This window comes from Myxine glutinosa, chromosome 7 (assembly GCF_964187855.1).
Source record: "Myxine glutinosa chromosome 7, kmMyxGlut1.1, whole genome shotgun sequence".
Lineage (NCBI taxonomy): Eukaryota > Metazoa > Chordata > Myxini > Myxiniformes > Myxinidae > Myxine > Myxine glutinosa.
This window is the reverse complement of record NC_136267.1, coordinates 129,874,048-129,900,706: the sequence shown is the minus strand read 5'-3', so window position 1 is coordinate 129,900,706 and position 26,659 is coordinate 129,874,048. Positions and strand designations below refer to the sequence as shown.

At 43.6% G+C, this 26,659-nt stretch overlaps 1 protein-coding gene across 1 annotated transcript in view; it reads left to right on the top strand.

Annotated features, from left to right (window-relative positions):
- Positions 1-26,659, top strand: part of VWDE (von Willebrand factor D and EGF domains) — a 184,755-nt gene that overhangs the window by 77,753 nt on the left and 80,343 nt on the right. The window contains exons 10-11 of the mRNA XM_068121625.2: positions 7,329-7,596; positions 14,093-14,307. Of these exons, the coding sequence (XP_067977726.2) occupies positions 7,329-7,596; positions 14,093-14,307 (483 nt within the window). The remainder of the gene's footprint in view (positions 1-7,328; positions 7,597-14,092; positions 14,308-26,659) is intronic.

Sequence of the window (26,659 nt, the reverse complement as noted above, 5' to 3'; positions counted from 1 at the left end):
GGCAGCTTTGCTGCATCAGGGCCTGGGCAGCTCACAATCATAGAATCCACTATGAATTCTTCATTGTACCAGAGTGTGCTTGAGGATAATGTGACGCCATCTGTCGGAAAGTTGAAGCTCAACCGAAGGTGGACCTTGCAACATGACAATGACCCTAAACATACCAGTAAATCCTCCAAGGAATGGCTGAAAAGAAAGAAATGGAGGGTTCTGGAATGGCCAAGTCAAAGCCTGGATCTAACTCCCATCGAGATGTTGTGTGGGAATTTGAAACGAGCTGTGCATGCAAGAAACCCCTCAAACATCGCACAGCTGAAAGAATTCTGCATGGAGGAGTGGGCAAAAATTTCTCCCAGTCGATGTCAGAGACTGGTAGACAGTTATAAGAAATGCCTACTTGAGGTTGTTTCTGCCAAAGGGGGCAATACCACCTCTTAGAGCCAAGGGTGCTCTTACTTTTTCCACATGCGAAATTTGCATTTATGTTCATTTAAATTATACAATGGACTACAAAATGTAAATGTTTCATGATATTTGTTATATTATATCACCTTTATCTATCAATATTGTTGAAATGAAGATCAAATAGCTGAATGTTGAAATATGTTGAAAAAGTCAAAACTTTACATGGGGTGTACTTACTTTTTCACGTGACTGTATATACAGTGCATTCAGAAAGTATTCAGACCCCTTCACTTTTTTCACATTTTGTTTTGTTGCAGCCTTATGCTGAAGTCGTTTAAATTCATTTTTTCCCTCAGCAATCTACACTCAATACCCCATAATGACAAAGAGAAAACAGGATTTTAGAAAGTTTTGCAAATTTATTCAAAAAAAAAACTGAAATATCACATTGACATAAGTATTCAGACCCTTAACTCAGTACTTAGTTGAAGCACCTTTGGCAGCGATTACAGCCTCGAGACTTCTTGGGTATGACGCGACAAGCTTTGCACACCTGGATTTGGGGATTTTCTGCCATTCTTCTCTGCAAATCCTCTCAAGCTCTGTCAGGTTGGATGGGGACCGTTGGTGGACAGCCATTTTCAGGTCTCTCCAGCGATGTTCGATTGGGTTCAGGTCAGGGCTCTGGCTGGGCCACTCAAGGACCTTCAGAGAGTTGTCCCTAAGCCACTCCTGCGTTGTCTTGGCTGTGTGCTCGGTGCACCCGCCTCACCACGCGTCGTTACAGACTACTTACAGAGGAACGGGTTTGTTTTACCTGAGGACAATGACTACCTGAGTTGCTGTGTTGTCATGATTTTCACAAATCATAATACAAACAATTATTTTGCACAAATTTATTTGTAGTGTTTGTGATATTAAATTTTTATATGCAATTTAGGTTGAATTTTTTTTTTTTTTTTAAAGAACCCTTCAGCACATACGTGAGGGGTAGGTGCAGACTGGAAGTTTGGGACGATTACACCTCACCACCATGTAATTAAAAACACCTCACCACCACGAAATTCAAAACACCTCACCACCTCGAAATTCAAAACACCTCACCACCACCTAATTCAAAACACCTCACCACCACCTAATTCAATACACCTCACCACCACCTTATTCAAAACACCTCACCACCACATAATTCAAAACACCTCAGCACCACGTAATTCAAAACACCTCAGCATCACGTAATTCAAAATACCTCAGCACCACGTAATTCAAAATACCTCAGCACCACGTAATTCAAAATACCTCAGCACCACGTAATTCAAAATACCTCAGCACCACGTAATTCAAAATACCTCAGCACCACGTAATTCAAAATAGCTCAGCACCACGTAATTCAAAATACCTCACCATCACGTTATTAAAAACACTTCACAACCATGGAAACAGGTTTGAGGGAGTGGTTCAGTGGCAAAAGACACTCCTGAGATATGTAGATGATATATATATATATATATATACACTCAACCCTCGGCTATCGCGTTTCTTTGCTATCGCGGCTTCCTAAAAAACTGCACAACACACGACTATCGCGCCCCAAATACGCGCTATAGCGCACCGGAAATGGTGGAAAGGGTGCTACGTCATCACCGAGCGTGGGGAAAGAGAAATCAAGGGAAATCAATAAGAGGAAGAACTTAACTTACGCTCAGAAATTCGAAATTGTGCAGTTGATAGACAATGGTGAAACAAAGCGAAGTGTTGGAAAGAAATTTGGGATAAATGAGTCAACAGTGCGAGGTATTTACCAAAACCGTGATTATCGTAGAAACGTAGATAAGATTTAACATTCAACAGTGAAGCAAGGTGCTCCTTTATTAATATGGCACCGGCAGGTTACGAGGAGCAGTATCATGCCCACATCAACTTCCTCCGCCAACGCCAGATCAGCGAATTCTTATGGCCAGATTCGGCGTCAGAACAAGTCTAATCGGGGGACATTAGGGTAACCGCGGGGGGGGAGGGGTGGGGGGGCACAAACTGCCGTTCGAGACCTCAATCTATGATGTAAATGCCTGATAATAAGAGTTTGCCGTCAACAACCAACACACCAACCCAGTTCCAATTTAAAAACATGCTACAAAGTCTCTCTCTTTCACACACACACACACACACACACACACACACACACACACACACACACACACACACACACACACACACTGCACAAAATATAGCCGACGTGCAAGTTTGGCGCCAAAGGCTTGGCCTGCGAGTGTGTGTGGGGGGGGGGGGGGGGGCACAATAACTCATTTGGGTGGGCATGGCCCGCGAATGCCCCCCCATGACGCCGACCCTGCTTACGGCGTCGCAACGAGGCACAGCCCTCTGTCTTTGACGAGCCCTCTGACGTTGAGCACTTCTCTGGTGCTTCAGCTGACGCAATCCTGGACGAGTTAGAGGCACGTAGGGGTGGTCAATAAGACTCCACCCAAGCCTCGGAACCTACCCAATCACCTAAGCCCCTCATCGTTCCCAAAAAGGTAAATAAAATGGTAAAAAGGTACCTTTTTACCATTTTATTTTTATTTACATATTGTGATTCTTGTTTTAATGTTTCTTTATATGTTAATGTTTCTTTGTATGGTAGAAACACTTGGTAAAAAAAGTGGCAAAAATAGGTTAAATATGTGGTCAACTTGGGGGTCCTGGCACCAATTAGAATTATTACCATACGTTCTTCAGTTCGGCTATCGCGATTTCGGCTAACGCGCACCGATAGCGGCACCAATTAGGCGCGATAGCCGAGGGGATATATATCTCTGATATATATCAGAGAGTACGCTAGTACTTTCTATGTCGGGCTGCCGTGGAAATAATTGTCGGTCCCCATCTGCTATATACAAAACTAAAGTTGGATTATCTTCTTTAAAAAGTCGCTTTGGCTACATTTGAGAGCCTACCTGGTCTGTTCATTTGATTGTCGAGGCAGGGATCCATTTTCAGTTCTCCAAGCCAAGGCCAAAGCAAAATAAAGCGAAAAAACGAGATCGCTCAAACCCGGGAATTCATCTTCTTAATCTTCTTCATAATAATCTTCTTCAGACGGCATATTTCCGAGCTGCCTCTATCAATGGTAATGATTGTGCTACCATTCGACATAGTTTTACTTCCTGCAACATCCTTTGGTATTATAATTCTCGTAGCTTGAAAGGATTCCACGAAAAGTACGTAAAACTACATTCCTCTGTCAAAGAATCGGACCGGGGTAGGCGTGGCTATGACTGTCAATCAGCTTGATGGGGGTGGAGCCGCAAGACATTTGCCTCAGTGTCGGTATTATGGGTGATAATGTTATGTGGCATCAAATATCATCAGCAGAAATATCACGTCTCAAGAAATGCCTTGCTTTTCAGTTACATTGATGAAAATAAAATAATAGCGAGGTACCAGTGCTACACACGGAACACGTGATCACGAACCCTCCAGTCAGGGGTCAAGGAAAAAGCAAACCACGTGACCAATAACCATCTCGACTCTCGAGTCACGGTTTCTCGGCGGCAGATTCGTTTCGGCGGCGCATCAATGATGCCGTCATATATAACATCCTGAACAAGCAAGCCACTCAAATTTAATCTACTATATATGGATTAGTGTGAGCGTGTGCGTTGCAGGAGTCGGTGTAGTTTTGCATGAATATGTTTTTGTTTGAGTGGTGCATGTTGTAAGGGTCGGTGTTCGGTTGGTTCGGTGTGGGGCTTTTTTGGTGTGTGAGTGAGTGGGTGAGGGGCTGTGGAATCTGGGAGTGGAGGTGGTTTTGTTGTTGTCTGTATTCTCACTGGTTGGGGGTGGGGGTATGTATGCATTCAGGTGTAGCTGCTGCATGTGGAGGCGTATGTGCGTACTTTTACTGCTGCATGTGGAGGCGTAGGCATATGTGCGGAGGTGAGGAATTTTACATACTTTTCATGGAATCTGACCATATCGAGGTTGAAGGGCCGAAATGGGATTATGCTAAGGACCTCAACTGAGGCCAAGTAACAAGACGTCATGCAGAGCACAATACTTGCAACCCCCCTCCCTCCCCCCCCCCTCCAAAAAGGATGCCATTGATCCATCAAATTGTCCATTTCATCAAGATTAAAATTGACGATCTAGATCAAAGCCCGGGTCAATATGATGAAAAGTGACGATTTTTCAGATGAAAAATGATTATTTTAGAAGATTGACTTTTGACAGTTTGACCTCAAAAATAGTTGGTTTCCAAATTCAGTGACTCGATATACAAATGCTGTTCAATTTCCAAGTCAATCGGATGAAAATTTAGTTTTTTTCAGTTAGAAATTGATGATTATGGAAGTTTGACCTTGAGTTGCCCGTTGACCTTTTGACCTCAAAAATAGTTGGTTTCCCTATTTAGTGACTCGATATCGATTTCTTTTTTTTGATATCGATTTTTACGATTTTTTTTTTGTATACAAGATCGAGGCTCGCGTAAGAGGCCAACATTAATCACAAAAAAGCAAATGGACACATAAAACATGTAATAAAAGGATTGGGAGACAAGATGGGGAGAGAGAGGGAAGCACACAAGTACAACATTTGAGAGCAGGGACATCGGGAGATCTGTGGTAGAGAGAAGGCTTGGGGGGAGGAGGCATGGGAAGGGGTGTGGGGGTGGTGGAAGAGGTATAAAACACATGGACACTGCTAGGACTTCCAGGAAAGAAGTCGGTATTTCAAAAAAGTGGATCTGGGGTGAATTGACAGGGGTAGAAAATATCAAGGTTTTGGATGGGGAAAGATAAGAGATGGTGGTGAACAGCTGTTTTAAAGACCTGGAGGGAGGAGTGGGATTGAAGAGAGTGAGGGAGTTTGTTGCAGAGGCGGGAGAAAAGCGGAATGAAAGAGTGAAGGTGAGCAGAGAGTCTTGATTTTGGCAGTTTAACCATAAGAGGGTTGCTGGCAGATCTTGTGACCTGTTGGAATATTTGGGGGACAGAGCACAGACAGGGCTGGGGGAGCTAGGACGGAGAGTTGTCAGTAGAGGACAGAAAGACCACCAACTTGCCTGCGGTGAGTGAGTGAAAGGCCCTCGGAGTTAGCTTCATCGCGGGGGATTCCAATGATTCTGAAAGCTTTGGTTTCAACAGCGTGAAACCAAGATAGGTGTGAGGCAGAAGCACCGGCCCAGAGGGGAGAGCTGTATTCCATTGAGCTGCGAATGAAAGCCTTGTATGTGGTGAGGAGCTCAAGTGTGCCAAGGAAGGACTTCGCACGACAGAGGATGCCCAATCGGCGACTGGCTTTGGAGGCCAGCTTGGAAAACCTTGAGTTGACCTTTGACCTTTTGACCTCAAAAATGGTTGGTTTTCCAATTTAGAGACTCGATAGCCAAATGCTGTTCAATTTTCAAATCAATCGGATTAAAATTGGCGATTTTAGAAATTTGACCTCCAGATGACATTTGACCTTTGACCTCAAAATCAATAGGCTTCTCAACTGTGAAGACCTCTACAGCTTGGTAAAGTTTCATGATGATAGGTTGAGAATTGCGATCTGTAGGCCGGTGACAAACAGGCAAACAAACACAAACAAACGCAACTGACCAATGTACTTGAAAAATCTTCGATTTTGCAAGTAACAAACGGACTTAAATGCAATAAATACCCTCTTCTCTGGCGAGGGTAACAAAATGTTCGTTCAAAAGCAAAATTACAGTACCGTATGCAACAAAGGACAGTAATACAAAACAGTTTATTGGCGCTGAGGAAGCGCCTTTAGCGATTGACTTCCAGCCAGTGTAACGCTAATTCCTGTCACAGGAATTCTGAGATCATATAAGTGGGCGTGGCAGTTCCTGATTGGTTCGTGTTGGGGAACGCTTTCTCGCTGCCGACGTGACGTAAATTCGCGCACGCGCACTGGTGAAGCTTACTCGATCTTACTCGATCCCATATTACATGTACTTTCATTGCATACAAATTATACTTCCTCCTAGAAATTCCAAGCCCGAACCTCAGCGCAATCCAAGAGGATTCACTTGTTTTTCATTAATATAGGAATGAAAAGCATAACTTGGTAAAAAGAAGAGCTGAAAAGCAAAAATCACCGCAACAACTTCAACACCACATTAAACATTTTGAGAGCCTTGGATAGTGTGGGTAGATTGCAGACATGTACACGGTGAAGATGGCATGGTAAAAAAAACACACACAGGACCAACTACACTCTGTATTTACTCTAAAATTGCTTTTGTGATTGCACCTTAGGCATTGTAACTATGAATATGGGAACAAGATCAAACATGAGGAAGGAAGGGCAATATCATTATGCGGAAGGTGGGAATAGGGGTCAGAAACCCTTTCAATTTATTTCATACATGATTAGACTCGGTGGTGTAATGGTTGGAGTGAGTCTCGGAGGTTCGTCGTTCAAACTTTGGCTGAATCATACCAAAGACTTTAAAAAAAAAAAAAAGTACTTTTAGTATGTGCTGCTTCCTTGCTCGATTCTCAGAATTTAAATAGGATAGAGCATGGACAAACAACACTGGGAAGACAATGGCAAACTTCTGCAGCAGCAGCGCCTACGCTTTGTTAAGAGCACCGGTACTGTACATCCAAAACTAATCAAATCAATCCCTTTAATCCTTCATTATGTAGTTTCCAGCTCTACTATCACATTTTCCATCGGTTTATGCTGTCAGTGAAATTTGTTTTTAGCCACAAACCTTTTTTTAGAGGGTAAAACATTTTGACACGACATATGCATTTCTCTTCCCCTCACTGTCCCCAATCTCTCTCTCCTTTCTCCACTCCTCCCAGTTTCCTTTTCCTCTCCTATTGTGGAACTTTCCTGTAAACTTCATTTTGTCTTGTGACTTTGAATAATCCTTTTCCAATCCGTGTAACTTTTCTTCATCACAGACGCTTCGACAGCCACTATGCAGGCACCTTCGTCCTGTTGCAGTCCGACTTGCTGGAGGTGCACATCCATCAATGGGATTGTAACTACCAGGCCCACGCTGGGGCTTGTGTTTGCGGAGTGGCGATGAGTTGTGGAGATGACGTGCTCACCTATGACATGTGCGATGGAGATTTTCTTGAAAGTAGGCCACGGCTAGCAGTACGAAGCAGTTCGCCACTTTCAGATGGTGTGCGCCTTTTTGAATCTCGCCAAAAAAAGAAGATCACAGTAAGATGACCTTTCATGATTTTTGTCTCTTGGGCTAATTCTCTTACCCATCCTCACACATTTTTCCTTAGCTGTTCAAAGACCCTTGCACACTAGAACATGCAAAACCGCTGTGATGAGATTCGGCCTGCTCTTTTAACCATGAGCTGTCTAGACTAGCTTCGATTGTTGCCCTGACGATAAAACGTCACATTGTTGCTTCACAGGAAGAGTATAATGAGGGAGTGCACCATCATTCAGATGGAACCTCAAGCCAGATTTACAGTATGGCAGTATTACTTGGACGTTGAAGATCCCAGAATTTATTTCACGAAGATTAGGCGAGTTTAGCCGGCACCCTGGTCAAATTGCAAATTCCTGCTCTGACTAGCTACAATCGAACATCAAGCCTGAATGGCCGGTTACTGACAGACTCGAGCAAAACTTTCCCCACAGCCTACCCCACAATAATGTGGGATTCATTGAGGGCATTAAAGAAGGATGAGTTGTAGTATCCGCCTCTTCCTCCATTAGCATGGGCAGGTTGCATCTTGGATATACCTATGCTGATTTCCATCTCAGCAACTTGGAAAATTGATCCAGAAAACTAATTACCTCCGCCACCAAAGGTGGATGGAGGTTATGTTTTCACTCTTGTCTGTTTGTCTGTTTGTCCGTTTGTTTGTGAATAAGATATCTCAAAAAGATGTGGGCGGATTCGGACGAAATTTGGCAGAGAGTTGAGCGTATGTGACAAGGACGAAATTATTAGATTTTGGTGAAGATCCGAATTCGGATCCGGATACTGGAATGTTTTAAGTGATGCTTCACCATTGGGAGATAGGGCCAAAAACGATACATAGCAGGATATCTCAAAAAAGTTGTGGACGGATGATATTGATTAAATGTGATTCTGTATTGTGATTTTCTGGTCTACTCTAGGATACAAAACGTAAACTGTTCACCAAGTGTAGGTATGCTCCCTACTGAGTGCCGTTCTAGTTTGTTATGTGATTAAAATATTAATATCAGCCACATGCAGGCTTGCATTATTTTTAGATTACTGGTTACAGATTATATTATTACTGATTATAAAAATATTTTAAAATCACTGGTTACGGGTTATATTAATTAGAGATTATAAAAATATTTTAAAATTACTGGTTATGGGTTATATTAATTACAGATTATAAAAATATTTTTTAATTACTGGTTATGGATTATATTAATTACAGATCATGAAAATATACCGGTTACGGATTATGTTAATTACAGATTTAAAAAATATTTTAAAATTACTGGTTACGGATTGTATTAATTTCGGTTATAAAAATATTTTTAAATTACTGGTTACGGATTGGATTATAAAAAAGATTTTTTAATTACTGGTTATGGATTATATTAATTATGGATTATAAATACATTTAAAAACACTGGTTATGGATTATATTAATTACGGATTTAAAAAATGTTTTTAAGTTACTGATTACGGATTTTAAAAAAATGGCTCAGATAGCACACACTTCATCCCCTTGTAACAAAGTGCATGATATCAAAAACTCCCTCCTTCCATAAAAATTTGCTTACAGGCCTGAGAGTAATATGTGTTTAATGAAATATGAAAAAAGTAGCAACTGCTGCAGCCATTTAAAAAGAAATAGCACCGCAAAGCAGGCGTAACCCCTCAGCCCATGCATGGTGGAAACCAATTTCAAGATGGCCTCCCTGGCGGCCATATTGAAAATCGCAGCGCGCCCATTTTCGAAAGGAACCTTGCTCTACCCAACCCCAACACACACTGCAAACATGGATTTAATCGGACAAGCAGTTCTGCTCGAAATTGACGGAAACCAATTTCAAGATGGCCTCCCTGGCATATTGAAAATCGCAGCGCGCCCATTTTCGAAAGGCACCTTCCTCTACTCAACCCCAACACACACTGCAAAAAATGAATTTAATCGGACAAGCCATTCTGCTCGAAATTGACGGAAACCAAAAGTTGACGGATGCCCGGACGATGCCCGTGACGACAATACCTCTTAGCCCAATTTGGGCTGAGGGGTGAAAACCCATCAAGACCACCTATCTGTAAGTGAAAAAGGCAAAAAGGATACATTTTATTTCCAAATGAAAGGGAATAACTATATTTTGTGTGTGCTCAGTCAAGATACATAATTGGTTAACATCAACTCCAAACTGTTGCAAACTGGTGGTCTCCATGCCCCCAAAGATCATTTTGGGTCACAGCTCACAGCAAACCAATTTAAGAGTACCCGAGCAGCCGGCAGCTTAATTAGTTAAAGAACCTCTTGGAATGTAAAGGGTGACCAACCTTAAATAACATAGGATGCACAGGAGGCAACACAGCAATATGAGGGTAAAGAAACAAATTATAATTTAATAAACTCCTATAAGGCAAATATTTTCAACTTTAAATAGTTTGAAGTTACAAATACGAGCACTCTGGGCAATTTGAAACAATCAATACAATACCACAGCTCATTTTTAACACAATACAGTCCATAACGAATGCGGAAAATACTTAAATCAGAAACAATATCCAATAGAGAGTTCATAGAACAAGATACGAGGTGGTGTTTAAAGGTGTTTAAAGTGGAACCAAACGAAAAAATATATATTTCTGAAAACCATTGAAAATCATTAATCACGGTCTAATTTGAAGGGCAGTTTTGAATTTTTTTTGCCAAACAGAAAGTGTCGAAAATAGCCCGAAAGTATCGATGTTCTTATTTCACCAGTGACATCACACCATGCTCTCACTGATCCAAATGGCGGTTTACATAGAACCAGTGCATGTCGAGCTCGGGTTCCGATACTGATTCCACCCTAATTAGAAAATCTGAAGGTTCTCAGTATGGTGAAACTGATCAGTGGGATTATGAAGAAATTACTGAAGACAAAATTAGTGATGGAAACTCTTTCGGAGGTATTGTAGATCCATATCATTTCGAGCATTGTGCGAACGATTCAGATGAGGATGGCGTTAGTGAAGATGGCGGTGTTGGTAGTGCAGATGAAAACACTGGTCGAATGTTCACTGCAGATTGGGAACAAAAATTTTCATGAAACTTTGTATATACAATCAACATTGGGAGGCACATTAAATACGTAATGCTTTTTTGGATTTGAGCCAGGTTCATGCCCCAGGGGGTGGGAACTTAGGGTTCACAGGTGTCAAACCATAAGATTTTTTTTACCTTAAAATTTGATATTGGAATTTCGGATAAAATTATATATATATTCTATATATTATATTATATAATATTATATTAATATTATATTATATATTATATAATTATATATATATATATATATATTATATATATATATATTATTATATATATATTATATATATATATATACGGATATGATAAATTATATATATATTCCTTTAGAACTTTTTGGCATCTTTCAACTTTGCTTTAGGTAGGAAGTGTGGGGATTTGCGATGGCACGCCATCAACTTCGCTCTGGTTAATAACCTTGTTTCTCATGAACCAGATTTCGATAGATTATATTTCCATGAAAGAAAAGGCAATATACTTGAACAGTATCCATTTGGAAAGCACTTCCTGATGAGCTCTCAGAGAAGACTCTCTGTGCTAGCAATTAAAAGGTATTCTGGTTCATGTACACAATATTCCTGAAAAAGGCTAATTTCCTTGCCCTTTATCCTGTCCAGCTTTCCCCATACCCTCAGGAAGGTCTCGAAGCAAATCAGAAACTATATCAACTCCTTGTATCATACACGACATTAAGCTACCCCACATGCTGGGCAGCAGCAAATATCCTCAAATTGCTGAAGAGTGAGTGGGTTGCATTGCTAAAATACTCCATGCAGACTAGCAAAATATACTTTATTGGAAAGTGTTTTTAACAGCAAATATCTGATATCAAAACACAGAAGATATACTATTGTACAAGGAAAACTGCTCTCAATTTAATAATTTGAGAAAGAAATATAATTTTAAATTACCTGTATGATTTTCTTATTTGAAATGACGCATCAGCAATTAATTATTAACATTCTCAGTAGGTACTCATAATAAATTAATTCAGTTCAAGTCTGTCTGTCTTATCAGTTTATGATCACGGAACAGCTTATTTATATCTCACTATATATATATGTATATATATATATATATATATATATATATATATATATATATATATGTATATATATATATATATATATATATATGTATGTATATATATATATATATATGTATGTATATATATATATATATATATATATATATATATATATATATGTATGTATATATATATATATATATATATATATATATATATATATATATATATATATATATATATATATATATATATATATACAGACTTGGCATTTAATATGGAATTTTTTTTTTTCTTGACTTGGGTTTCCTTTCTTAACTGAGTATATCAATCTGGTGAGTTGCTTTTACGCTTTGGTGATTTATTTGTTAAAAGAACCATGTCACTGATTGTCTGTCACAGCAAGAAGTCAACAACAGGATTATATCACAGGTGGCGTGACAAAATGTACGGACAGATGCATTTGATGATTGGCTTCACAGTCGGGTATACAAGGGTTGTTGCGTTCTGTATTGGTGGAAAACAACTGCTGCACGTCTCCAAAAGTTATTGCCGCTTCCTCTGGAGATGGTCCGTCAACTCAACAATGCTGTTTGTCATGGAGTGGTGGCTTTACGAAATTACGGCATGAAACAGCGTGCTATTGCTCGGCAGTATGGCATCACTCAAGGTCAGGTGTCAAAGATCCTGAAACGAAATGCTCAGAGGGGTGTCCCTACTCCAATACTGAGGCCAAGACGTCCCCACAGAACCACAAGGAGGGATGATCGCCAGCTGCACCGGTTAGTCCGCAATGGCCGTACCAAGTCAGCTAATCGGCTTAGGGCTGAGTGGCAGCAACTGACAAATGTGCCTGTATCCAGAAGGCTAGTCAACCAACGACTGGTTCAAGCAGGCTATCGTGCCAGGCGTCCCCTGAGAAAGCCACGCCTGACCAGACAACACCGCCAGCGCCGATTGCAGTGGGCCAGAGAGCACCGTCAATGGCAGCCAGGACACTGGAATCACGTGATCTTCAGTGACGAGTCTAGATTTCTGGTCTATCGTCAAGATGGCCACGTCCGAGTGTGCAGACAAGTGCATGAAGCCTACAACAAAGATTGTATAGTGCCAAGAGTCCAAGCTGGAGGTGGTGGGGTGACCGTTTGGGCTGCTTTTCATGCAAGGGGCAAAACTGACCTGGTTGTTCTGAATGGAAACCTGAACCAGTTCAAGTACAGGGCCATTCTGGAAGAAACATTGCTTCCATTTGCTCGTGCAGTCTTTGTAGGCCACACAGCACGGGGTGGATGACTGTTCACCTTACATAATGGCAGATGATCTACAGGAACGAAATCAGAATTTTTTTGGAGGTTTTGTTCAGCTAAACTGTGTGGAGTGAACACTTCTGGCAGCATGGTCATGACCTGGTGATATTTGACCTGATTCAAAGGATAATTTTCAAATAAAGGGTACGGTACTTGAACTTAGGCTTTTAACCTTTTTAACCCAAAGTGTAATCCGTTCAAAAAAGCCACCTTACCTGTATTGAACAAGTTTCCAAGATTTTATTATCTCCATGCTTAAAACAAAAACGGGGATGTTGTAATCTGCTCTGTCTGTCTGTCTCCGTCAAGCTATCTCCTCCAAAACTGTTGTGCAGAAATTCACCAAACTTGGTCGTTATGATCACCACATGGAAAGAAGGTCGCAAGAGCAGTATTTTTGGCCCTACCCCCTGGGGACCTGGAACAGGGTCAAAAGGTCAAATACTAAAAAAAAAAGAATTACGGGCTCATTTGGGAAGTTTGTTTTACTGTTCGATTGATGGTTTATCAAGGATCTTGTATTAATTTTTATATAAAATCAGTTATATGGTGGTAGGTATTATGAGGGTGATGGTTCATGGAGCATTGTGGGGGGATGGTGAGGGATATAGAAATTCGAAAATTATTCACCATTTGAGTTAAGTTGTTCCTTGATGTAACCCATAAGCAATACACAAGTGGTGCTCAGCTTCATGGTGGGACGTCACAGCTAATCATAAAAAAGAAGAAGATTTTGACTTGTAATCACCAAATTACCCACTTTATCAATCAGAAATCAGAAAAATACACATCATATCTATTTTATAGGGTATCAAGGGATAGATTAGCGTCGAGGTGGTCTGAGCATTTGGGTTCCCCTTTAAGTATATACCGTACTACAAATTTAATAAAACTACAGCAAGTGGAAGTCTCAGTCAGAACAAGGTTCAAAAAGCTTGCAACTATCCACATATGATTACATAAGCTTGATTAAAGTTCCAGAACTTTGCTTTAAGAAGCATTTTAAATCAACATATGCATTTACCTTTTACCATATGATTGTGAAGACATGTAGCAATGTGTTAATCGCCATGTTTTACAATCACATTTTATTACAGATTAGTTTTCCTTCAGGAGCATTTGTGCGAGTGGACATCAGCGATTGGGGCATGACGATCATGGTGCACATCCCAGGGTCCTTTTTCAATGGCACCAGAGGCCTCTGTGGCACGTTCGATGGTAATTCCAGCAATGACTATCACGATCAAGAAGATTTGCTTCTTACAATCCCAGCAAGCTCTCCAACCCCCTCAGAGTTCATTGAAACATGGAGGTATGCATTTCATCCAAAACGTTTCAAGAAAAGTAATTTGGCACTTAAATAATTCAGGCATTTAGTAAGTACAAAACATTTAACAGCTAGTAAAATATCATTGGATGTATTTAATTATATATATATCAATGTATATATATATAAATATATATATAAATGTATATATATATATATATATATATATATATATATATATATATATATATATATATGTATATATTGTTGCGGATCTCCGGATCTCCAAACGTCGGCGCTCCCCTTATCAAGAGGGGGTTAATCCCCTTGTCTTTGATCTGGCCGACGCGACCCTGGAAGTTATGACGTCACTTCCGGACGACGTTAACTAGGGTTGTAAGCCGTCTTCTTATTACCTACTTATTAACGCCGCCCAGTAGGCAAGGAAATAACTCCCGCTCGAACCACGGATATGATGGGATATGCCGAGCGGAGAGCAATCCGCGATCCGAGCTGTTAACAGGTGACTAGACCCGATTATGGCGGTTCTGATCGTGCCACGTTCACCCAATGGAGAAAAGACTAGGACGATCGGATTAAGGAGAAACCAGAAAGAACAGGGCAGTTTATTAACAATTTGTACAATTAGGAGAGGAAAAGAAAGAAGGGAATGTACAAGGAAGAGGAAGAAGCAGATACACAGGGCAGTCTTAATTACAGGCTTAACTTATTCCCTGGACAAACGGGCACGTCTCACACACAGACACTCACACGGGGATTGCTGAGATGGTAGGTTGATGGTCACCAGCGCGTCCTTCTCCAGTCCGGCCCCGGTCCAGGCTCCGGTCCAGCGGACGAAACCTGGCAGGCAGCTCTGTGTGTAGTGTGACGCAAACGGACAGTTATAATGACTGGGGGAAAGGCTGGTACTAGCGTACGTAATAGGCACATGACCCGCGCCAAACGCCCCCCTCTCCAAGGTCCTGCTTTGAACTCCCAATGCCAGCGAGCCCTCTTTGAGCAAGCGCATATACTCTCGCGTTCTTCGTAATCACGACAGTCCTTGGCAGTCCTCTCACAAGCGCATATATTCTCGAGCTCTTCGTAAACAGCGCCAGCGAGTAAGTCCCCTTAAATGTGCGCCCTCCCAATAAGTCCTTCCTTAATGAGCACCGCTGCATGAGTCCTGTAAAAGGGCTTTGTGCGCTCGCTTTTATATCTCAAGCAAGCGATCGCTCCGCGAGCCCCAAAGCCACGCCTGTCGGTGATGTCACTTCAGCTCTGCTTGGCTGGTGAGGGCTTACCGGCTCCGCCTTTGACGGCTGGGTGACGTGGCCACAACTTCTTCCTGGCGCTCCGCCCCCTTTTTCCGGGCTTCACGTCGTGGCTTATGGCGGCGTTTGAGCGAGCTCAAGCTCAAGGGCAGCGAACGCTGCTAACAAAGGCGCGTAACAAATTGGGAAGGGCCATGGGGCACAGACTGGGGAGCGCGCTTAATGGCGTTGCTTGGAGGGAGAGGCTGTCAAAATGGATGAAAGGGCCTACTCCTTATTTGATTGACACAACACAGATTCAACTATTGGAAACATGGCCTTATCTATACACATACTAATGAAATAACTGACGTCCTATGGTGACCTACATGTTGCTTGTGGCCTATCTATGGGGTGCTACCTTTAACCTTTAAAGATGTTCGATTTATTTACAAGTGTGGGTTCTCAAAACCGCAACACTGCACCCCTCCTTTTGCCAGACTCGCGCCGAGCCGAAACATCAGGACTATCTTTTACCTTTACATGTGACACTTCGGTGTAGTTACCCTCTACTTTTAACCTACTACCCTGAGTGCGACAGTTTTAACACTAGATATGTCCCCCCTGCTGCGTTGTGTCCTACCTAACTGACTCATGCCCCCAATTAACCAAATTACGGAATGGTTTTCAAACTAAACATTTAAGCCGGTGGGGAGAATTATTTACAAGACTACTATTAATTATTCACAAACTGCAACCCAGGACCTGTCTTTTGTGGGAAAAAGAGAGGGAATTTTGAAAAGAGGAAATGCCATTGCACTGCACTGCACCGATACACCATACACCCATATGCACCTAAAAATAAATGCACCATAATAAAAAATGCATGAAAAGCACCATAATGCACAAAACAAACATTTTAAAATAATAAATAATGTCTTCTGGTGCTTCTCTGCTGGGCCGATGTATCTTGGCTGTCTTCTTGCTTGATGTTCTTTAATTCATTAATAAAAAGGGCACAAACCGCGTCCGCTTTTTTATTTATGGCCAGCAGGGCCAACTCAGGTGGTCCGACTGCTGGGCATTGATGCCACTTAAAACAGTGGTCCGCAAGCCAGATACTGCTGGCAGCAATGGTCTGTCCCAGCAACGGCGCCAGGCCACAGAATGTGTGGTCCATAGGTGCCAGGCCACAGAACGTGTGGTCCATAGGGTGTACCAGTGCAGGCAGGCAGGCAGCAAGATTCAGGACACCTGCACACTCCCCTCGGACAAAAGACCATGGTCCATGAGTGGGGAAGGAAGACAAAGCAGAGGTTAGTGAGGGGCAAGGGCGCAAGGGTACACGTAATCACAAGGCAATGTGACATGAGGGGCGCTGGAGAGCGAGCCAAGAAAGCTCGTCCCTACTCGTACGTCACCCCCCATGTCCATCTACACTACCCTTGCCCTTCCCCGTATTTACACAATTTACAAATCCGTCTCTACCATCTCGTCCCCCATATCTCCCCTTATGCCAAATTCGTTACCAATCCCTCCCAAGAAGGAAGGGATGGAATAACCACAATGTCAAACTCAGTCATGATGCGTCTCACATTTCCAACATTTGCAAAATCTGGTGTGGAGTCTTATCACCTCGGTGAGTGGATGCGGATGGTGCGAAGAGATTTTCCTCCTACCTATACTCTAATTGACATTAACACAGTTACACTACCCGGGGTCTTGCCCTGCCAATCCATTGGCCACTTTACTCTATGTGGTTCTAAAAACCAATTCACATTGCCCATACTGTGGTGCTCTTCCAATTTTGGGGTCTCACTCCCCCCGTGGTCTCACTCTCACTCCCTCACTCCTCTCACTCACTCCCCCCGTTTTTTTTTTGTTGTTTTTTTACTCCCCCCATTTTTCTCTCTGTGCCTTCGCACAATTTCAGGGCTGGGTCGTGTGGCTCTCCCAGCAGGTCTACTCACCTGCGCACCTCCGCCACTGAACGTCGCCACCCGAGGTTGCCTAGCTCCTCACCCTAATCTACCTGGGGAAGGCCCTCCCTGGCGCTTACCCCCTTGATGCCCTCTCTGGCATTGGGCTACCCGGGTCCTCTCCTCGGATCCTCGGGCCCCGCTGAACTCTAACTGAACACTGACTCTACCTGGCTCCCAGAGCCTACCTGCGGCCTCACCTGGCCGACAGACTACCAGTGGCGGACTGCTCATTTAACCATACGCACTAACAGGCTCACACGCCCAGCCATTCCATACACTTATGCACCCATCCAAGCAGTACTCTGCCACTATCCACACCACAGATGTCAATATCCACCAAAAATTTACCTACTCCCTCTACCTAACTTTAAACTACCCTCCCCGGGTATTCGTGAAGGGGTCCATCCTTCCCCCATTCACTCCTTCGCACCATGCACTCCACTCCACTCATTCCAGACTACTCACTCCACACCATTTATTCCACACAACCCTTCTCCACTTGCACACCATGCAAGTCAATCACTCAACACAATGACACACATCCTCAATACTCCACTCATACACTTTCACACACACACACATCCCTCTCGAGCATTGTCTAATTTCACCAGCACTACCAAGAACTTCCATACGCAATGCCTCATTTCCGCCTAAACCTCAAGCTCATACACACAGCATCATCTGACTATCTACTCCCTTCTAATACTTGTGCTCCCCTGTCATCCCTTATACTAAGCACTCCCTCGTCATTATCATCCATCTAATCTCTCTACGTCCCCACTACTTGTACAATGTCACTACTTAAATCTCAAGTCTCCTAAAATCATCTTTCTAAATTCCTAACGATTATCCTAACCCGCCCTCGACGAGCTTTCACTGCCAAACCCCATAAACCTATAGCTCCTCTGCCTCAAATGAGTGGTACAACTACCATTCGCTATCATCACTACGACCAAATGTCCACTACTCTCGAGCCTCTCGTGCGGGAATACATTTTGATTGCTCGGCTTCGAAAAACTGGCAATGCGTGCGGATGGTCAGTCTCCTGTTGGTTGGGTCCGTCCGGCATTTTCGACTCTGGGGAGGAGGCATACTTGGGCCGAGGTTCCAAGGTCCATCTCGGTGCGGAGCCTTGCGGTCTCCGGCCCGATGACCCAACCTCCCCCGGTCGGGGCACCGCGCCCGCCAGGGGGCGAAGGTCCGACCTGGCCTTCCTCCCCCGGAATCGTGCCGGTCGCCACTACGACACGGCACCGACCAAACAGGGCGGGACCCGGCCCGAATCATGCACGGCACTCCTTGCGAGAGCGCCACGGCAACTATCCCCGCCGGCCCCCACAGCACACAAAGAACACCACGCCCCGAGAGCTCGCGTCGGCTATACGTCGGCCTAAGCGCTGCCCCGGTCAGCGTCGATGCTCGAGTCGCATTCTCCCATCCACACGCGACTCTTCCCATACTCACACATCCAGGATTCCAGCGCCTCTCATACATTCCACTATTACACACTCTTGTGCACATTCTTGCGCACTCATTCTACTCGCACACTCCGTTACACACCTTTCTTCCACGCACTCCTCCCGTGCACTCTCCCACGTTACGTACTCCATAACCACCATGGGTGTGCACTCTTGCATCCACCCACTCAGCGCACACCTACCCACGGGTGTGCAATCTCCTGTCGCACACCCAATCACGCGCTCTGGTGTGCATCCCCACACACGCTCCTCATCCATCCCAGGTGTGCATTCTCACACACTCTCCACAACCAACTCACATTCCGTGTCGCACTCTTTCTCACTATCACACTCGGTAACACACGCACTCTTTGGCGCACACTTTTTCCTCACACGCGCGCCATTTCCTTTCATACAGCACACTACGGACCTTCCACAAGCGCCCGGGTGACGCTGGGATCCCAAGCGCGCGAAAAAGCCTTTCGCGCCAAACCTTTTTGCGCCATATACAGCCCGGCTAACCTTCGGGATCCTTTTCTCCACATGCAGCTGCAAACTTTCATTTTAGTTAGGAAGTACGGCATCATGATGTGAATACAGACTTTGTACACATTCCATTTCTTCCTTCAATTCATGTACTACCTCTGCCGTCTTCTCAACTCCAATTGCAACTATAATGATTTCATTTTCTTTTTTCTCGACGACCGCTGGCGCTAATAAAATTTTCTCTTCTACTTTGGCGGTCGCCGGCTTCCCCATACCCCGGGTCGCGATTTCTACCCTGGTCCACGTGACTTCGCTTTGCTCCAACTCGCTTAACCCGTGCTCCTCAAGTCGCGCTACCCCGTCGCAATCGTCGCATACCATCGTGCCTTTCCCGCTCGACCTGCGGTCAATGTCCTTCCCCAATGCTTTTATTTTATATCTGGCTTCCTCCCACGCTAACCCCTCGTTTATTTATCTGGCTTGGCCATTCACGTCCTCCAACTGGCCCCCTAATTTGCTTCCGAATCCCCCCAATTTGCTTTCTAATCCCCCCAATTTGCTGTCTAATCCCCCAAATTTGCTTTCTAATCCCCCCAATTTGCTTTCTAATTGCTCCCTCATTCTGTTTTCCATTCCCTCACTATCGGCCCTCATTTCTCCCATCTCCTTCCTCAATCCCCCAATTTGGCTTCCCAATTGCTCACCCGAGCTTTCATCTCATCTTTTTGGGAGTCTATTTTTGCCATCAGTTGAATTAGGTACAATTCAATGTTGCACCCGGGTCGCACAGCGGCCTCAGCTACCGCGGCCGCGTGCGAGGCGCCGCCATTTTGTTCGCCTGCACCCTCATTAACTGCATCCTCCATTTCCTCCAATTGTCCCAATTCTTCCCGGTGGTCCTGGGTTGATTCTACCCACTCTTCATCTACCCCCACCGGCATCCGATCGCCTTGGCTATCCATGGCACGATTTAATTTGGTTTTCTATTAAAATTTCGGCCGCTAGTAATTTTGACCAAATTTGTTCAGATACAAAAAATTTGGTTCGGGTCCCAAATCCCACTCCCCGACACCAATTGTTGCGGCCAATATGCACAATTGGTGTCCAAAATTTGGTCTAAAAAAAAATTTAGTCCCAGGTTCCAAATCCCACTCCTGACACCAATTGTTGCGGATCTCCAAACGTCGGCGCTCCCCTTATCAAGAGGAGGTTAATCCCCTTGTCTTTGATCTGGCCGACGCGACCCTGGAAGTTATGACGTCACTTCCGGACGACGTTAACTAGGGTTGTAAGCCGTCTTCTTATTACCTACTTATTAACGCCGCCCAGTAGGCAAGGAAATAACTCCCGCTCGAACCACGGATATGATGGGATATGCCGAGCGGATAGCAATCCGCGATCCGAGCTGTTAACAGGTCACTAGACCCGATTATGGCGATTCCGATCGTGCCACGTTTACCCAATGGAGAAAAGAATAGGACGATCGGATTAAGGAGAAACCAGAAAGAACAGGGCAATTTATTAACAATTTGTACAATTAGGAGAGGAAAAGAAAGAAGGGAATGTACAAGGAAGAGGAAGAAGCAGATACACAGGGCAGTCTTAATTATAGGCTTAACTTATTCCCTGGACAAACGGGCCCGTCTCACACACACAGACACTCACACGGGGATTGCTGAGATGGTAGGTTGATGGTCACCGGCGCGTCCAGGCTCCAGTCTGGCCCCGGTCCAGGCTCCGGTCCAGCGGACGAAACCCGGCAGGCAGCTCTGCGTGTAGCGTGATGCGAACGGACAGTTATAATGACGGGGGGAAAGGCTGTTACTAGCGTACGTAATAGGCGCACGACCCGCGCCAAACGCCCCCTCTCCAAGGTCCTGCTTTGAACTCCCAATGCCAGCGAGCCCTCTTTGATCAAGCGCATATACTCTCGCGTTCTTCGTAATCACGACAGTCCTTGGCAGTCCTCTCACAAGTGCATATATTCTCGAGCTCTTCGTAATCAGCACCAGCGAGTAAGTCCCCTTAAATGTGCGCCCTCCCAATAAGTCCTTCCTTAACGAGCGCCGCTGCATGAGTCCTGTAAAAGGGCTTTGTGCGCTCGCTTTTATATCTCAAGCAAGCGATCGCTCCATGAGCCCCAAAGCCACGCCTGTCGGCGATGTCACTTCAGCCCTGGTTGGCTGGTGAGGACTTACCGGCTCCGCCTTTGACGGCTGGGTGACGTGGCCACACCTTCCTCCTGGCGCTCCACCCCCTTTTCCGGGCTTCACCTTGTGGCTTATGGCGGCGTTTGAGCGAGCTCAAGCTCAAGGACAGCGAACGCTGCTAACAAAGGCGCGTAACAAATTGCGAAGGGCCATGGGGCACAGACTGGGGAGCGCGCTTAATGGCGTCGCTTGGAGAGGGGGCTGTCAAAATGGACGAAAGGGCCTACTCCTTATTTGATTGACACAACGCAGATTCAACTATTGGAAACATGGCCTTATCTATACACATACTAATGAAATAACTGACGTCCTATGGTGACCTACGTGTTGCTTGTGGCCTATCTATGGGGTGCTACCTTTAACCTTTAATGATATTAGATTTATTTACAAGTGTGAGTTCTCAAAAGCGCAACTATATATATATATATATATATATATATATATATATATATATATATATATATATATATATATATATATATATATATATATATATATATATACATATATATATATATATATATATATATATATATATATATGTATATATATATATATATGTATATATGTATATATATATATATATATATATATATATATATATATATATATATATATATATATATATATATATATGTGTGTGTGTGTGTATTCAGAAAGTATTCAGACCCCTTCACTTTTTTCACATTTTGTTATGTTGCAGCCTTATGCTGAAATCGTTTAAATTCAATTTTTCCCTCATCAATCTACACTCAATACCCCATAATGACAAAAAGAAAACAGGATTTTAGAAAGTTTTGCAAATTTATTAAAAAGAAAAAACTGAAATATCACATTGACATAAGTATTCATACCCTTTGCTATGACACTTGAAATTTATCTCAGTTGCCTCCCATTTCTCTTGATCATCTTTGAGATGTTTCTACACCTTGATTGGAGTCCACCTGTGGTAAATTCAATTGATTGGTCATGATTTGGAAAGGCACACACCTGTCTATATGAGGTCTCACAGCTGACAATGCATATCAGAGCAAAAACCAAGCCATGAGGTCGAAGGAACTGCCTGCAGAGCTCAGAGACGGAATTGTGTCGAGGCACAGATCTGGGGAAGCCTACAAAAAAATTTCTGCTGCATAGAAGGTTCCCAAGAGCACAGTGGCCTCCATAATTCTTTAATGGAAGAAGTTTGGAACATCCCGGACTCTTCATAGAGGTGGCTGCCCGGCCAAACTGAGCAATCGGGGGAGAAGGGCCTTGGTAAGAGAGGTGACCAAGAACCCGATGATCATTCTGGCTGAGCTCCAGAGATCCTGTGTGGAGATGGGAGAAACTTCCAGAAGGACAACCATCACTGCAACACTTCACCGATCTGGGCTTTATGGCAGAGTGGCCAGACGGAAGCCTATCCTCAGTGAAAGACACGTGAAAGACCCCTGACCAACTAGGCGTATACCAGAGGGTATTGCATGGCGCTGCAAAATGCTGTGGTAGCCCTTTTGGTTCAGGGTGCCAGTCACTCTGTGCAAGTCGCCGACTCTGGATCCAGCAAAAGAGCCCCAGACCATCATGCTTCCTCCTCCATGTTTGACAGTTGGTGTCACATACTGAGGAACCATCCTTTCGTCTACTGAACGGCATACAAAACACCTGCGTGATGAACCAAAGATTTCAAATTTTGATTCTTCGGTCCATAAGACCTTCTTCCAGTCTTCAGTAGTCCACTGGCGGTGCTTCATGGCCCAGGCAAGCCTCTTTTTCTTATTTTGCCATCTTAGCAATGGCTTTCTTACTGCCACTCGACCTGTCAAACGTGTAAAGGTGGGCGCGATTCGGAAAATTTTAAGTCCGCTTACCGCTTATCCGCTCCGCCAGCCCGTGTAGTCCGATTCGCTTATCCGCTTCAGCGGCCGAAAATCTTAGGCCGCTTACCGGTTATCCGCTTAGCCGCTTCGATTCGATTTTTTTAAAGCGCTTCGACGTTTTTAAAGCGATTTTTGACGTTTCTAAAGGGAATTTAATGCTTTTTAAGCCTAAATAGCCATTTCTAACTACTACAAACACAAACAAAGCTTTTAAGATCAAAAATATACATTTTTATTTAAATAAAATTTATTCAAAATTTATTGAAATAAAGTTTTCCACTCGACTCTACTCTACTCTACAGTTAATTTAAATATAATTTTAATATATGCAAGTTACATTAAAGAAAAATCAATTTGCCCGTCCTTTCTTTGACAAGAGAGTCTACTAGTCAACAGACTAGCAGTCTGTTGACTAGTCCTCGTCTTCCTCCTCCACCTCGTGGGCCTTCTTGAGGATTTGGAGGTTGCCCTTCATGAAGACGAGGGCCTCGAAGTTTGGTGCAGCCAGGGCCGACCTCTTAGGCCTGAGGATGTCCGACCCGTAGCTGAACACGCGCTCGACCGAGGCAGAGCTCGGGAGCGGCGTGTTATGCCTGAGAAATAGAGTTACCCAAGCATCACGGAACTCGAGCGGGAAGAGATTGGGCGAGAGCCCCGGGTTCCCCCTCAGCGGCTTCCTCGACCAGTTGTTGACCTCTTCCCTGATCTTCTCCTCGAGGTTCTCCTCCTGCTGCCCCTCCTCCATGGCGAACAGGTAGTCCGTACTGCTCGAGCCAGGCTGGGGGGTCAGGGCGCAGATCTCCTGACTGTCCTCCACGTCCCCCATCATGTTGACCGCCGGGTTGTGGATGTCGCTGTGCTGGGACTGCTGGTTTGCGTCGCTCGTGTGCCTGTCCCTGGCACTGCCGCTGGGCTGGAGAGTCAGAAATCTCTCCATCTTGACGTTATTGCCGCTCTAGCGTCCAATAAAATATTCAGTTTTCACTTATTATTCACTTAAATAAATATTCACAATTCTAGAGTAACGGCTCAGGCTAACAGCTGATTTGGCGAATCGCGATGCGCTTTAATTTTTCGGTAGTCCGCTTACGCTTATCCGCTTCGGTTTCCGGGGGTTGTTCCGATTTGCTTATCCGCTTCGAAAACGTTAGTCCGCTGCAGCGGATAAGCGGATAAGTGGACTTTCGAAGCGGACCGCCCATCTTTGCAAACGTGCAGCTCGAAGTCTTCTCTTCACAGTTGAAACTGAGACTTGCTTACTTCGACCAGTGTTAAGCCGTGCTTGAAGCTGTTGTCCTGTGAGCCGCCTATCACGCAAGCTGCTGACTCTCAGAAACTTGTCTTCTGATTCTGTTGTGGCTTTGTGTCTGCCAGACCTCTTCCTGTCAGAGTTTCCTCCAGTTTCGAAGTGCCTTTTGATGGTGTAGGAAACTGTACTCACTGACACCTTGGCTTTCTTTGCAATTTATCTAAAGGAAAGACCTACAATATGTCAAAAATACCTTCGAGGAAAAGAACAAGACGGTAGGCTTCAAATCATGGAATAGCCAGCATAGTCTCCAGACTTAAACCCCATCAAGCTGGTTTGGGATGAACTGGACAGAAGGGTGAAAGCAAAGCAACCTCCAAGTGCAACACATTTGTGGGAACTTCTGCAACAGTGCTGGGAAGAACTTCCTGAACAATATTTGATTTCCATTGTAGGAATAATGCCACGAGTGTGTTCGGCGGTTATATCTGCAAAAGGTGGCTACTTTGCTGAGTCAAAAATTTAAATTAAATTTTGTTAAACAAAATGATTCTATGATTTATTTTTTATCTCCAATTGTTTATTTGTTCTATGCTTAATTTCAGAGTACATTATGACATTAAACTGCGTAAATTTCAATAAAAACTGGGAAAATTGAGGTGTTCTAAAACTTTTGACCGGTAGTGTATATCTATCTATATATACAGTCATACCCCGTTTTACGCCATTTCGACCTACGTCAAATCCGACTTTACGCCACTCTTCTAGAGTAAATTTCAGTTCAGCGAACGTCATTATGTGCGACTTTACGTCACTCCTACGGACGTGAAAAAAAATTTTCCTTAAAAATATATTTAAAATAAATAAAATACTACATAAATTAACAATAAAAGAAGCTAAAAAACAATTTAAAATACAACAAAAACCACATTAAAAAAATATATAAATGTACGTGCAGTATATTGTACATACGCGCAACTGCTGGTTCTCATTCAAAACAGAGGCGACGTACAGTATTCCTTTACCTTGTCTGTGTTAGCCATGGGTCCTAAGAAGGATAATGCTCATGTTTCCAAGCGTAATGTGGTTACGATGGAAGATAAGTTAAATCTGATTAAAAGGTATGAAAAAGGTGAAAAAGTGTCGGTGATAGCGCATAGACCTTATCACGAATCGGAACCGCAATGCGTCATGGGATCGGAAAGGGGCAATAGCGCCGCCGGCGGTCACTGTCACTTTGACAGACTGCTTGTTTACATTGACACACCACGTGATCCTTACCACTTTAAACTACTTTTAGGACTTTTTTTACTGTGACAAATTAACTGTGAACTGTGATCAGCTCATGAGCCAGTATTTGCAAGCCAAGGACACCGTCGCAAAACTGAAAGCCGCCATTGCAGTATGTAACAAGAAGCTTACTGTTTCGGACATAGCAAACTGTGATGAACTTGTGAAACTTTCTACAGGTTTACCTAGTTATGACCTGTTTAAGTGGTTATTAGCAGAAGTATCCCCTCATGCACAGAACCTTCATTATTATAAGGGGAAATTATCAATGGAAGACAAGACTTGGCAAATAAACAATACTACAAAACTCGGAGTTAAGCGATCTCAATCTCTAGAGGATCAACTACTCATGACACTCATGAAGCTTCGGCTTAATCTTCACGAGGAGGACCTCGTATTTCGCTTTGGATTAGGACAAAGCACCGTCTCCCAAGTTTTGTTCGCAAGTGTACAGCCAATATAAGTCAAGACCTACTCTCAAGTGCCTTGTTGGTATTACACCTAGCGGAACAATTTCATACATTTCCCAACCTACAGGAGGAATCACGTCGGACAAAAAAATTGTAAAGATGACGAACATTGTAGACAAGTTCCAGCCCGGCGATATT